The sequence below is a fragment of the Antechinus flavipes genome, chromosome 2 (genome assembly GCF_016432865.1).
Source record: "Antechinus flavipes isolate AdamAnt ecotype Samford, QLD, Australia chromosome 2, AdamAnt_v2, whole genome shotgun sequence".
NCBI classification, from domain to species: Eukaryota; Metazoa; Chordata; class Mammalia; order Dasyuromorphia; family Dasyuridae; genus Antechinus; species Antechinus flavipes.
The window spans coordinates 527,783,067-527,796,898 of NC_067399.1; the positions used below are offsets into that span (position 1 = coordinate 527,783,067).

General features: G+C 32.9%; 1 protein-coding gene across 1 annotated transcript in view; it reads right to left on the reverse strand.

The window, feature by feature from the left end:
- Window positions 1–13,832, reverse strand: part of LOC127551178 (pygopus homolog 1) — a 119,991-nt gene that overhangs the window by 22,904 nt on the left and 83,255 nt on the right. The window contains exons 6-7 of the mRNA XM_051980697.1: window positions 4,136–4,281; window positions 3,255–3,364 (exon numbers count right to left, since the gene is read on the reverse strand). Coding sequence (XP_051836657.1) covers window positions 3,255–3,364; window positions 4,136–4,281 — 256 coding nt within the window. The remainder of the gene's footprint in view (window positions 1–3,254; window positions 3,365–4,135; window positions 4,282–13,832) is intronic.

Sequence of the window (13,832 nt, forward strand, 5' to 3'; positions counted from 1 at the left end):
GTGCTGAAACTCAAATGGTCAGCTACCATGTGAACAGAATTCATAATCAGAAAGTTTAAAACCAAGTGAAAAATTGGACTTACTATGCCATATGAAGTTATAATGAGCAGGCCCAATATCAGTTCTATTTGTTATTCAGTCATTTCAGTCATATTTATCTCTTTATGATCCCATGTGAGGTTTTGTTGGCAAAGATATTGCAGTGGTTTGTCATTTCCTTCTCCAGCTCCTTTTGCAGATGAGGAAACTGAGACAAGCAGGGTTAAATGACTTGTGACCAGGTTATACAGCTAGTAAAGTCTGAGGCTGAATTTGAACTCAAGTTATCCTGCTTTCAGGCCTAGAACTCTATCCACTCTCAACATTACACCTATATGGATCTAATTTTCTGACTTGCAAATGGTTGATGATATTGTTTTAAACTATTTATAAGGCACAACTGAAATGCAACAAAGCTTTCTATACAAAAATACAAACTTTCTTGTCTAGATAACTAGAGGGACTTTATTATTCCTACCAATCTAATAAGTGGATGCATATATTAATGGAAATCCTCTCTGGACCTTCCCTATTAGGCTTATAAGTTCTCCCCATCATTAATACTTTTAGAAAGTATCAAAGTCTTACAAATTACAAGACATTGCCTCAAAAGAAAATGGAATAACCATTCCTTGTTTTGTCTGAAACAGCCCTCCAAATTGATGGTGAGCCTGGTACTGATTAACATGGAAATTCCATCCATCAGTGAGCCAGGCAATTGCCCATTTTTGAAAAGGAACAAGACTTTCTAGAGTAAAGATGATTTGCCACAATGACTTTAACTATGATCTCGACAAGTAATAAGTTCTCTATCTACCTCCCAAACGTGGACATAGTTGGTTATCTGTTATTTATTTCCCATAGAAGAAATTTTTGGTTTTTTATTCTGGCTGAATGAATAACAGAAAGAAAGATTAGAATTTTCAAAATGTGACCTATCCACTACTTCAGGATACAAGATTATTATATCCTGATATAAGTATAATTAATATAAAAAATTTAAACATCTCCAAATTTTGGGTTTGTTCCACTTATTTACAAAGTGGAATCTCAATAACAGTTGCAGATACTACAAGTATAATGATTCAAAATAAAGAGTCTAATTACTTTCAGGATTGGGAGATACATTCTGGTCACAATAAGTAGATAATCTGATACCACCTTTTCTTCATGAGTTGTCACCCATGCTAACCATCAGTGCTAAAATGGCTCTAGGAAAGCTGACAAGCACACTCCCAAGTCCCTTTATGTTATTATAAAGAAAAAAACTGTAAATAGTTTTAAAGTCAATCCCTTGGATTAAAATGAAGCTTTAAATTACATGAAGATAACCAATGGGATTTAGGATATCATTTTCGCTCTTTGGGTCTCTTGGTTCTACTATCATATGTGGAGTCAATATTAATCATGAAGTTTCTTGGAATTTGTATGCATGTTAGTAACAATTGAATAATATTGTTAAAACTATGAGACAATTCTCCAAGAAAATTTAGCTGGGGACAAGATATAGAGATGGGGGTGTGTGTATGTGTGTGTACCTAGACATATATATATACAGACACAGACACTCATATACACACATATATATGCACACATGTACATACATATAACAGGAAATAGAAAATATGAGGAATAAGAAATTATTATCATATTAAACTTCAGACTTTATGGTGAGGTTTAGGCACAAAGAAAGAAACTTGAGAATCAGTGAAATTAAGGCTTCAAACTGTTTCCAGGCTTTGCTGTTTATGCACATAAGGGGAAGGATAAAGAGGGATAAGACTGAATCAAAAGCCATTTGTTCTTGAGAATGTAACAAGAAATTAAAACTGTTTCCTTAGAAATTTGTAACTGTTAAGATTTCACATCTGACAGTTCTTGAAACTCCATGTTATGTCCTTCTTGTTAAAAATACAAAAAGTTCTTTGATTATTTTCTTGAGGTAAAAAATTCTTAACTGCAACATTTTATATACACAGACACCAAAACAGAAATTACTGCCTAGACTCCTTTTGAGAAGATTTAAAGCTACCAGATCATGTCTGTTATTCAGAATTCTTTGACTACATGGTTTAGAACAAAGGTATCAAAACACATGGCCCATGCAAGAAATAAATCTTGTGAACAATACTCACATTTTGGTTTTGGTATCAATTCCTTTCAAATTTTCCTTTTTCTTTCTAATAAATATTATCTGACAGTGATGGTGTTAACATTTTATTCTTCAATCCTTAAAAAACTTTTTGATAAATATTACTTATTGAGACTTAGAAATGTTAGCATAATTGACACTTCTTAGCGTGATTGAGCCAGATTAAAATGTAATTGGGAAATGTTTAACAAAAGAAATTAAAATATAGCATAAGCATTAATATGTGGTTCTCAAAGTTAATATGTGCCCACAAGGATCTTTATGTTTGATTTAGTACTGCAGTACCCACATCTCTCCCTATTTCTATTTGATTTTGACACCACTGACCTAGGAAACCATCCAACTACAAGATACAAAATGTAATAAAAAAGTGATTTTGATAGTTCTGAATAAACATAATATAGAAGCTCTTCCTTTCTTTCAACTAATCCAAAGCAACAATAAAAATGGTTGAATATACAGGGGAAAATTTAGAAGTTGAAATTTTGTTAATGTTAAAGTGCACATTTTAAAAACCAAGTTACAAACAAAAGATTTTTTTTAAATACAACTGTTTTGTAATCTTTTTTTCTATTGCCTATTTGAAATTTGTTTTTATATTGTTTATAATAATAATTTTAAAAAGACAGTATCACAAATAAAACTCATAAGTAACCTGAAATTATCTTGAAGGTATAAATACTATATATAATGTAATTCTTCTAAGATGATGGATTGGAGCCACGCTTGATGAAAGATTCTGGGAATAATAATTCTTAGAGGTTTAGAGCCACTTGTGCCTATGGCATTGATTTAGTACAGCATAGAACTTTCTTGAGGGTATTCAATTTTTTTCTTTGTATCCTGGCACAAAATGGGTTCATGATAAATACTTGTGCCTTAAGATATTTACCAATTATTAGAGAAATTATTTAGACAACATAATTTTACAAAAGTCTCTATGTTTCATTTGCTACAGAATTTTTCCTCTTAACTGGAGATCTAAGTACGTAATTAACCAGTTAATATTGTATAAAACATTCAGGAAATTATTTTTATCCTCTCAAAGAAAGCTGAAACTTACTTTCCTTTGTCCTTCAACCATTCTGGATTCTTTTCCTCTTCTTTTAAGTCATGGAGTTCAGGAATATCTTCATTCATTATTCTTCGTGCCTCTGCTTGTTTATGTAACCACTATGATAAGAAATTAAATCTTGTGAACAATATTCACATTTTGCTTTTGATAGCAATTTCTTTTAGATTTTTGTTTTTCCTTCAAATAAATATTATCTGACAATATGTTAGCATTTTATTCTTCTACCCCAAATATTACTAATTAAGATTTAGAAATATTATCACAATTGAGCCTAGTTTTCCAACTTTATTAGGAATGTAAAATAGTTCCTAATCAAATTGCACAAATAAGTACTTTAAATTTTTTTAAAGGTAAGTCTTTCTACACACACACACACACACACACACACACGCATACACACACACACATATACATATACATATACATATATATTTATTTATTTAAGATTTCTTAATCTTAAGTCAAGTCTTGGGGTTTTCTGAGCAAGTACAATTATATTATTTCCAAGATGACAAAAAATTTTGAAACATGAATTGTCATATCAGCAACTTTAACCTACCAAAAGCTTATCATAGATATTATATAAAAAAATACTATATAAAACCAGCACTTAGAAAAATAAGTAGTAAGCATAACTAATTTGCCTTTTCAAATAACATTATTATCTCACTAACAATTGGTGCCAAGAATTTACAAATTCTTTTTGCTCCTATCATTAGCAATCATTAATAAACAGTAATATCTTTAGTTTAGTAAAGATGTAAGAAACTCAGCACCAGCAGAATTCTGATAAATGGTTGAAATAAGTTATTTATGAAACATTTTCTTTGATGGTAATGGTCACCACAAACAATAACAGTTATCTCTACCTCTTCTTCTTCTGCCACTTGAGATTCTCTGAGAGCAGTTGGGAAAACTCGAGGGGTAAACTGAATTTTAATATTGCCAGTGGAACGAGGGGCAGGAACATAGTCATCTTTTAACTTCTCAGAAAATATAATTTTTGCATTTTTTCCTTCAAAAAGAATATTAACAAATATGACATTAATTTTTTTTAATTCATTGCATTTAATAACCAAACTGATAACAAAAGCATCTGTGCTTTGAAGATGTTAAAGGGAAAGAATTCCCAAATATAATCAATATAAAATAAGTCCAGAATTCTTTTTAAATTGAGAGATGTAAACATGTTGATCATATATATTTGTTCAAATCAAATCAACAGCCATTTATTAAGTATCTATTACATTCCAGACATAAGAATTATGATAGAATACTAAAACAAAAAATGAAAGTCTTGTTTAATCCCTCTTATGTGACAGTCCTTCACATATTTTATTACATCTCCCGTAAGTCTGTTCTTCTTAAGGCTAAACATTTGATTTGCTTTCAAGTGATTTTCATGTGGTACATACTTAAGCCACTCTCAAATTTATTAATACCCTTCCTAAAAGTTGGCACACAAAACTGAAAATACCACTTCAGATATAGTCTGACCAGGACAGAGTCTGAAGCAGATTCCAGTGGCCTAAACACTATGCATTCCTCAATATAGAAAAAAATAGCATTAACTTTCTTGACAGCTAAAGCAGACAGCTCATTTGGAGCTAGTAGTACATCTATTGTTAAAAATAAGTTTTTTTACTTTTTTATTAAGCTGTACTTGAAAAACACAAATTAACATGAATATTCCCACATATGAGCATAGATATACATATATATTTATATGAAATCTTGAATCTCTAAAACACCTTGCTTTTTTTTGAACATGTAATAAATTAAACATGAGTTTTAAAATTGTTCTGTTTGTGTATATCTCCTTCTAGACTTTCTTATTTTCTGTTCTTTTAAATCTTTTTTTTTGCAAATGCTTCAATGACCCTAGTTTCTTTTTTTCTTTACATTATTATTTCAACCCATCTCCTCCTCAAACTCACTTTCCCCAAGTTAAAAACAAAACAAAACAAAACACTTAAAGTGATAAATAAGCAAAACAAATTTCCCTAGGCAGGTGGACAGTAGATAGATAGAGCTAGTGGCTAAGAGTTAGGAAGCCCAGAATTTACATCTGGGCTCACTAGTTTTGAGATCCCCAAGCAAGTCACTTAACCTTTGTCTCAATTTTCCCAATGGTAAAATAAAAATTAATAATAGCACCTACCTCTCAGGGATTGTAGTGAGGGTCAAATAAGTTAATATTTGTAAAGTATTTAGCACAGTGATTGGTACATAGTAAGCACTTAATAATACTTGTTTCCTTTTCTTCAAAAAAATTGATTTAACAGATTTAATTTCTTTGGTTTTGTTATTGCTGTTTCCATAGATATATTGTATATAAATACAAGCAAAAAGAAAAGATTTTTACTCAACTATAAAATGGGGATAACAACAGAACTTACCCCCAGGGTAATTGTAAGGATCATATGAAATATTTGTAAAGTGTTTAGCTACATGCCTGGCATACAGTATTGTTGTTTAATCATTTCAGTCATGTCCAAATCTTTGTAACTCCATTTGGGGTTTTCTTGTCAAAGATACTTTGGTATTTGCCATTTTCTATTCCAGCTCATTTTACAGATGAGGAAACTGAGGCAAATAGGGTCAAGTGACTTGCCCAGAATCATCCAACTAGCAAGTGTCTGAGGCTAGATTCAAATTCAGGTCTTCCTCACTCCAGACCTAGTGCTCAATCTACTGCATTATCAGATTGACCTGGCACATACTAAGAACTTAATAAAGCACCACAAAGCACTTATCTTTCCTTTTGATCATTTATCTACTGGGAAATGGCTCTTGCTATTATATATTAGAATTAGTTACCTATGTTTTTGGGATGTCAGACCTTTATTAAAAAAATTTGCTCCAAAGATTTTTTCCTCAGTTAACTATTTTCCATCTGATTTTTACCTGCATTGATATTGCTTGTGCATAAGTATTTGAATTTAATCAATTAAATTGTTTTTTTTTCTCTCCTAATTCTCCTCATCCATTTCTTATTGCTTCTTCTATTTTCCTTTCCTGGATCTTCATCTGTGTCATGCCTATTAATTGTGAGTATCCCCTAAGAATGTGCCTTCTTTTTTTTCTTTCTCCATACCAGGGGTTTGTAACTTAAGATTCCTAGGTCCCTAAGACATCTCTGGATAGATTTCAGGAAATACATAAATTGTTTTTTAAATTATTTTGATAAATTGAATTTCAATATAATGAGGTTTGAGGTGTTTGTTTGTTTGTTTGTTTGTTTGTTTAGTAATCCTCTATATTTTATGTCATATATTTTAAAATATTCTGAGAATTGATCCACGAGTTTCATCAGACCACCAAAAGAGTCCATGACACAAAAAAGGTTAAGAACCCCCCAAGCTCTAGAATAGGAACAAGACGGCAGATTAGTGGCAGTCACCCAACTGAACTTTCCTAAAACTCCTCTCCAAAATCCTTCAAAATGTCTCATAGGAAATTTTGGAGCAGCAGAGACAACAAAGTTGGGGTGAGATATTTTTCTGGCCAAAGAAAACGTAAGAGGTAGACAGAAGAAATGTATAATATCAGGGTAGAGGTCAGATAAAGGTCTGTCTGAATTATACACAGGCTGTGGCAGCAGCTACACCAGTAGCTTTGGGAACTCTCAGAACAGAAGGAGTCAGACAACTGCTGAATTACAGGTAATTGTTTACTGGCACTGGATAGATCTGACACTGATTAGCAACTGCCACTATGCAGTTCTGGGTGGCAGTTCTAGGAGAGAAAGGAATATTGGTTATTGAGCACAAGAAAGCAGAGACTCCAGTCATAGTACCATAACAGAAAAGAATGCTAGCGCCTGCAGGTGCAAAGAAACAGGGGCCTTCCTTGATAAAAACTAGAGCACAGACCAGGAAAACAGTGACAACATATCTCCCAGGATTGTACCACTTTGATAGCACCCAAAACTTGCAGGTCCACAGAACTAGCCCTGAAAACAGCATCATGAAAAAGCCTAAAGACTGGCACGGTGCCTCCCTAACCTCAGGTGTGCAATCAACATTAACATTAGGTTTGAAATCAAGAAATAGACTAAAAAATGAACAAACAACACGAGCAAAATATTTTTTTTGACATTAAAAAGCTACTGTGGTTGCAGGTAAGATCAAGACATAAACTTGGAAGAAGATTACAATGTGAAAGCAGCTACTCAAAAAAATTCATAAAGAAAAACACTAATTGGACAGAAGCCCAGCAAAAATTTCTGGAAGAGTTAAAGAAAGAGATGATAGATGAAAAATTGGGAAAAGAAATGAGGGCAATGTAAGAAAATTATGAAGAGAGAACTGACAGCTTGGGCAGACAGGTAGTACAGTGAATAGAGTGTTAGACTTGGAGTCAGGAAAATTTATCTTCCACAGTTCACATCTCACCTCAGACATTTACTAGCTGTGTGATCCTGGGCAAGTCACTTAACTCCGTCTTAGTGCTTCATCTATAAAATGGGCTGGAGAAGGAAATGGCAGACCACTCCAGCATTTTTAACAAGAAAACTCCAAATCAAATAAAGAATCAGATATATCTGAAATGTCTGAATAACAATATTGAATATTGAAATATTGAAAATATTGAAGAAAATAACTCTTTAAAAACAAGGACTGGCCCAGTAGCAAAAGCAGCACAAACATTCAATGAAGAAAATAACTCTATAAAAAACTTGACCAAAGTGGAAAAAAGAGGTACACCAACTGACTGAAAAAATGATAATTCTTTAGAATTAGATTAAAATTAGAATTAGGTTAAGTTAGAATTAGTCAAGTGGAAACTAATGACTCCATGAGATATCAAAAAAAAAAATACATCAAAATATAAAAGATGAAACCAAAAGAGAAAGAAAATTTAAAAAAATTGTATGTGTATGTATATATATATACACACACAAAAATTGTATGTGTGTATATATATATACACACATACAATTTTTTTTTAATTTTTGGCAAAGTAATTGGGATTAAGTGACTTAACTTGCCCAGAGTCACACAGTTAGTAATGTTAAGTGTCTGAGACTGGATTTAAACTTGTTTTTCTGATTTCAGAGCTGGTATTCTATCCACTGTACCATCTAACTGCCCCAAAGAGAGATAATGTATGAATTATTGGACTCCCTGAAGGACATGACTAAAGAAAGAGCTTAGACATAACATGGGGGGAAATTATCAAGGAAAACTGTCCTGATGTCTTAGATCTAGAGGGTTAAATAGCAATTTAAATAATTCATCAATGTAGAGTCAAGATGGTAGAGAAAAGGCAAAAACTTGCCTGAGCCCTTTCCCAAACTTTTCCCTTAAACTTCTAAATAACAAATAAACAAATTCTAGAGTGGCAGAACCTCCCAAAAGATGGAGTGAAACAATTTTCTAGCCTAAAACAAGTTAGAAGTTTAGCAGAAAAGATCTGTTGCATCAGAATGAGAGTGGAGTATTATAGTCCAGTGCAGGCTATACCAATGCAGACTAGATCTTAGCAAAACAGGAGTGGTCCTTGAGGATAATTGAATCAACAATGGTGATTTATTTGTGGTGATTTCTGGACCTCTTAATCCATAGATAGTAAGGAGGATCAGACAAATAGTCAGAAGACAATTAAAGGGATCTCTTTACTGGCACCAGGGGCAAGACTTTATTCCATTGCTCATATTTGCATGTGAGTCACAGTCTTGGGTCTCAGTCTCAAAGCAAGAAGGAATACTAGCACATCAGAACTTGCAGCCAAAGGGAGCAGGTTTAGGGTAGAAAAAAGTGTTTGTGGACAATCAAAGACCAGTGCACAGTACAGGACAGTAATAAACATACTTCTGTAAGAACTGAAAATTTAAAGGTTCCCAGAATTACCTCTAAAAACAGCTGCAGAAAAAATTCTAAAGTTTGGGATATTGCCCTCTCCACTCCAGAAGCAGAGCCCCAGTTTAGCATAGTGTTAAAAGTCAAGAAATAGGCTGAAAAATGAGAAAATAGCAAAAAAAAAAAAAAAAAAAAAAGATCCTGCATTTAGAAAGTAACAATGGTGACAGGGAAACACAAACTCAGAAGTAAATACCAAAATCAAAATTCTTACATCCAAAGCCTAAGAGAAAAATATGAATTAGTCTTAGGAGGAACTAAAAAAGGATTTTGAAAATCAAGTAGAGGAAAAATTGGGAAGAAAAATGAGAGTGCTTAAAAAAAATCATGAAAATAGTTAGCACATGGCTCTCTTCACCCATGAGATGTTTCTTTTTTCTTTTTTTTTTTAAATAACTTTTTATTGATAGAACCCATGCCAGGGTAATTTTTTACAGCATTATCCCTTGCATTCACTTCTGTTCCGATTTTTCCCCTCCCTCCCTCCACCCCCTCCCCCAGATGGCAAGCAGTCCTTTACATGTTGAATAGGTTACAGTATATCTTACAATATATGTGTGCAGAACCGAACAGTTTTCTTGTTGCATAGGGAGAATTGAATTCAGAAGGTATAAATAACCTGGGAAGAAAAACAAAAATGCAAGCAGTTTATATTTATTTCCCAATATTCTTTCTTTGAGTATAGCTGCTTCTGTCCATCTTTGATCAACTGAAACTGAATTAGCTCTCTTTATCGAAGAGATCCACTTCCATCACAATACATCCTCAAACAGTATCATTGTTGAGGTATATAATGATCTCCTGGTTCTGCTCATTTCACTTAGCATCAGTTCATGTAAGTCCCATGAGATGTTTCAAACCAATTCCACTTGTTCAGTGATGAAGAGAGCCATCTATACCCAGAGGGAAAACCATGGGAACTGAGTGTGGACCACAATATAGCATTCTCACTCTCTCTGTTGTTGTTTGCTTGCATTTTGCTTTCTTTCTCAGTTTTTTTCTTCCTTCTTGATCTGATTTTTCTTGTGCAGCAAAATAACTCTTTAAATATGTATTGACGTATTGGATTTAACATATACTTTAACATATTTAACATGTATTGGACTACCTGCCATCTAGGAGAAGGGGTAGGAGTAGGGAGGGGAAAATTTGGAACAGAAGTCAATGTTGAAAAATTACCCATGCATATGTTTGTAAATAAAAAAGCTTTAATAAAAAAATGAATGAATGAATGAATATTAAAAAAATAAATAAAATAGTCAGCAGTTTGATAAAGGAGGCACATACAAAAAATTATTGTAACCAAATTGTAAAAGTGCCACAAATCCAATGAAGAGAAGAATGCCTCGAAAAGCAGAGTTGGCCTGATGGGAAAAGATATATAAAAATTCCCTGAAAAAAAAGAGAACTCACTAAAAAAATAGAATTGGCTAAGTGGAAAAGAAAGCACAAAGGTTCAATAAAGAAAACAATTGGTTATTATTGTTCTATAAGAAATGATCAGCATAATTTCAGAAAGACTTGGAGAGACTTACATGAACTGATGCTAAGTTAAGTGAGTAGAACTTACAAATTTCAAATATCTCATTGGAAAAATAGCTGACCTGGAAAATGGATTCAGGAGAGAGAAATTACGAATTAGTGGAATACCTGAAAATTATAATCAAAAAGAGTCTAGATACCATCTTTCAAGAAATTATCCTAGAATCAGAGAGTAAAGAGAATTGAATCTACTGGTCACCTCTTGAAAGACACTTCCAAATGAAAACTCCCAGAAATACCATAGTCAAATCCCAAACTTTTTAGGTCAAAGAATAAATACTGCAAAAAACCAGAAAAGAAACAATTTACATATTGTGGAGCCATGTTGATAATAAGGTAATAATTGATGGTTTCTACATTAAAAGATCAGAGAACTCAGAATATGATGTTCTGGAGGGTGAAAGAGCTAAGATTACAACCAAGAATCATCTACCCAACAAAAGTGAGTATAATATTTCAAGTATAATGAAACAGAGGTTAGAGGATTTATATTCCCACATGGGAAATAAAAACTTTCTCATTATAAGGACAATTAGTATATATAGTACAGTATAAGTGAGATTAGTATACATAGATAGAAAGCACAGGTGTAAGTTGAATGTGATGGGATGATTATCTAAAACAAATAAAATTAAGGGGTGAGAAAGAAGAATGTATTTGTAGAAGGGGGAAGGGAGAGGTAGAATATAAATTATGTGACATAAAAGAAATCCAAAAGAGATTTTATAGTAGGAGGAAAGAATTGGCTCAAAGAAGTAACCCATACATATACTCAGTTGAGATATCTAACCATATAGGAAAGGCAGGAGGGGAGAGGCATAATAAAAGGGGATGGAGCTGATAGGAGAAAGAAGAGATTAAGTAAGGCAAAAGTTAGAGGCAAAACACTCTTCAGAATGAACTGAGTGGAAGGAGAGAATAGCATAAATCAAGTAAAAACAGGATGGAGGGAAATACATGGTAATCATTACTGTGAAAAAAAAACTCTTAACCGCAAATGTCTCTGATAGACCTCGTTTCTCAAATATATAGAAAACAATCAAATTTATAGAAACAATAAGTGTCATTCCTCAATTGATAAATCATCAGAGATATGAACAGTTATCAAAATAATCAAAGCTACATATGTTCATATAAAAATGCTCTAAATGACTACTGATGAGAGAAATGCAAATTAAAACAACTTTTAGCTATCACCATACACCTTTCAGATTGGTTAATAAACAGAAAAGGAAAATGATAAAAGCTGGAAGGGATTTGGGAAAATTAAAACATTTATGCATTGTTGTTGAAGTTGTATACTGATTTAACCATTCGGGAGAATAATTTGGAACTCTGCCTAAAAGGCTACAAAATCATGCATACATATTCTTTGACCAAGCCAACTGCTACTAGGTTTATACCCCAAAGAGATTTTAAAAATATTTACAGCAATTTTTTTTAGTGGTGGCAAAGAACTGGAAATTTAGAGGATGTCTATCAATTGGTGACTTGCTAAGTTGCTATATATGATTGTGATAAAATACTGTTGTGCTATAAGAAATGATGATCAAGATGCTCTTAAAGAAATGGTCCCTAGATTTTCTCAATCACATAAAATTCTAATCCTTAAATATTGATTTGTTTGTTGTTGTTATTGACTTTTGGCTTTAGCAAAGCATTTATTTGATGATTTTTCCTTGTTATATTGATAAATAAAATGGAGAGGTTTGGGTCTTGATGTTAATAGATCTAAGTAGGATAAGAACTAATTAAATGGGTGAAGCCAAAGAAAAGTCATTCATGAATTACTATTACCTTCTGGAGGGAGATATCATTAGTTCTTGGTTTTAAATAGTCTTTTCTATATCAAAAGGCAAAGTTTTATTTAATGTGTGGCTTTATTTTATTTTTAACAAAAGTCAGTGGTGTATTTTGTTAAAAGCCTTTTCTGTTTCCATTGATATATGATTTTAAAATTGAATTTGTTATGAATATGGTCTATGATGCTAATTGTTTTCTTTATATTGAATGAATACTGCATTCCATGCAAAAGAACACTGAGGGAATGATAGAAGACAATATGTGCCAGGTTAGTCAAACAACCATCACCACTTCAATTGTTATCCTTTGTGAACCCGGGCCCTCTTATGCTTGTACTAAATGATTTAAACATGTTAGAGTTCCCCTTTTCACACGGAACCAAATAATGTAATAGTACAGCTAGCAATTCGGAGGACTTCTGATACCCGAGTTGCTTGACATATTAGTGATCCTTTGCAAAGCAAACTTCACCTGAACTCAAAGATACTTGTAACTGCTAAAACAAGTCTTGACAAGCTTAGAAAGGAAAAGTAACCATCTTGGTTTCTGACATCTAAAGGGAAGCAGACCTTTTCTGACTTATCTAAAGAACAGCAAACATCCTGCTTTCTGATTTATTGTATTTACAAGTATCTTGTACCTAGACTCTCATTACCCTTGATTTCCCAATTTGTTTTTACCTTGACCCTGGCACTCATAAAATTCATGTATGTATGAATATTTCACCCTTTTCCACTCCTCTTTGAGCAGATGAAAACATTGTCTCATTGATCCAGCTTGCAAGCTGCAATAAACGTAGTTACAATCTTTGTAGACTGTGATGGGATTCTGGTTCATTCTGTTCTCCCTTTTGGACTTGAAATTTCTTCCATTGTAGCAGTTCATAGGGATTTTTATTTTAACCCTCTCAAGAGACTATATTGAAGACAGCCAAGAAGAAACTTGTACTCAAGAGCCCAAGAAACAGCAGTGCCCTCAGGTTCCTGGAATTGCTTCCAGTCTAACCCTGCAGCTATTATCCTTTGGAAATAAACCTATTGGAAATGCTACCTGGAACTGTTTCTACAAATGCTGTAGTCTTTGCTTCCTCAGCAACGAGAGTAATGAAAAGATGATTAGCAACAAATGGCATTGTCAAATGGTTCATCATCAGAAACAGATTATCAGTAAAAATAATGTTAAAGAAGATATTTTACCAACTACTCAATTATACTCTATATACCATGGATCCTTTCCATCTAATTAACTGCTTAAAGTTCCCATAACTGGAACTTCCCCACTGAAATGTGAATTTCTTGAGAATGAAGACTGTTGCCATTTTTCTATTTGTATCTTCAGTGCTTACCTTAATGCTTTG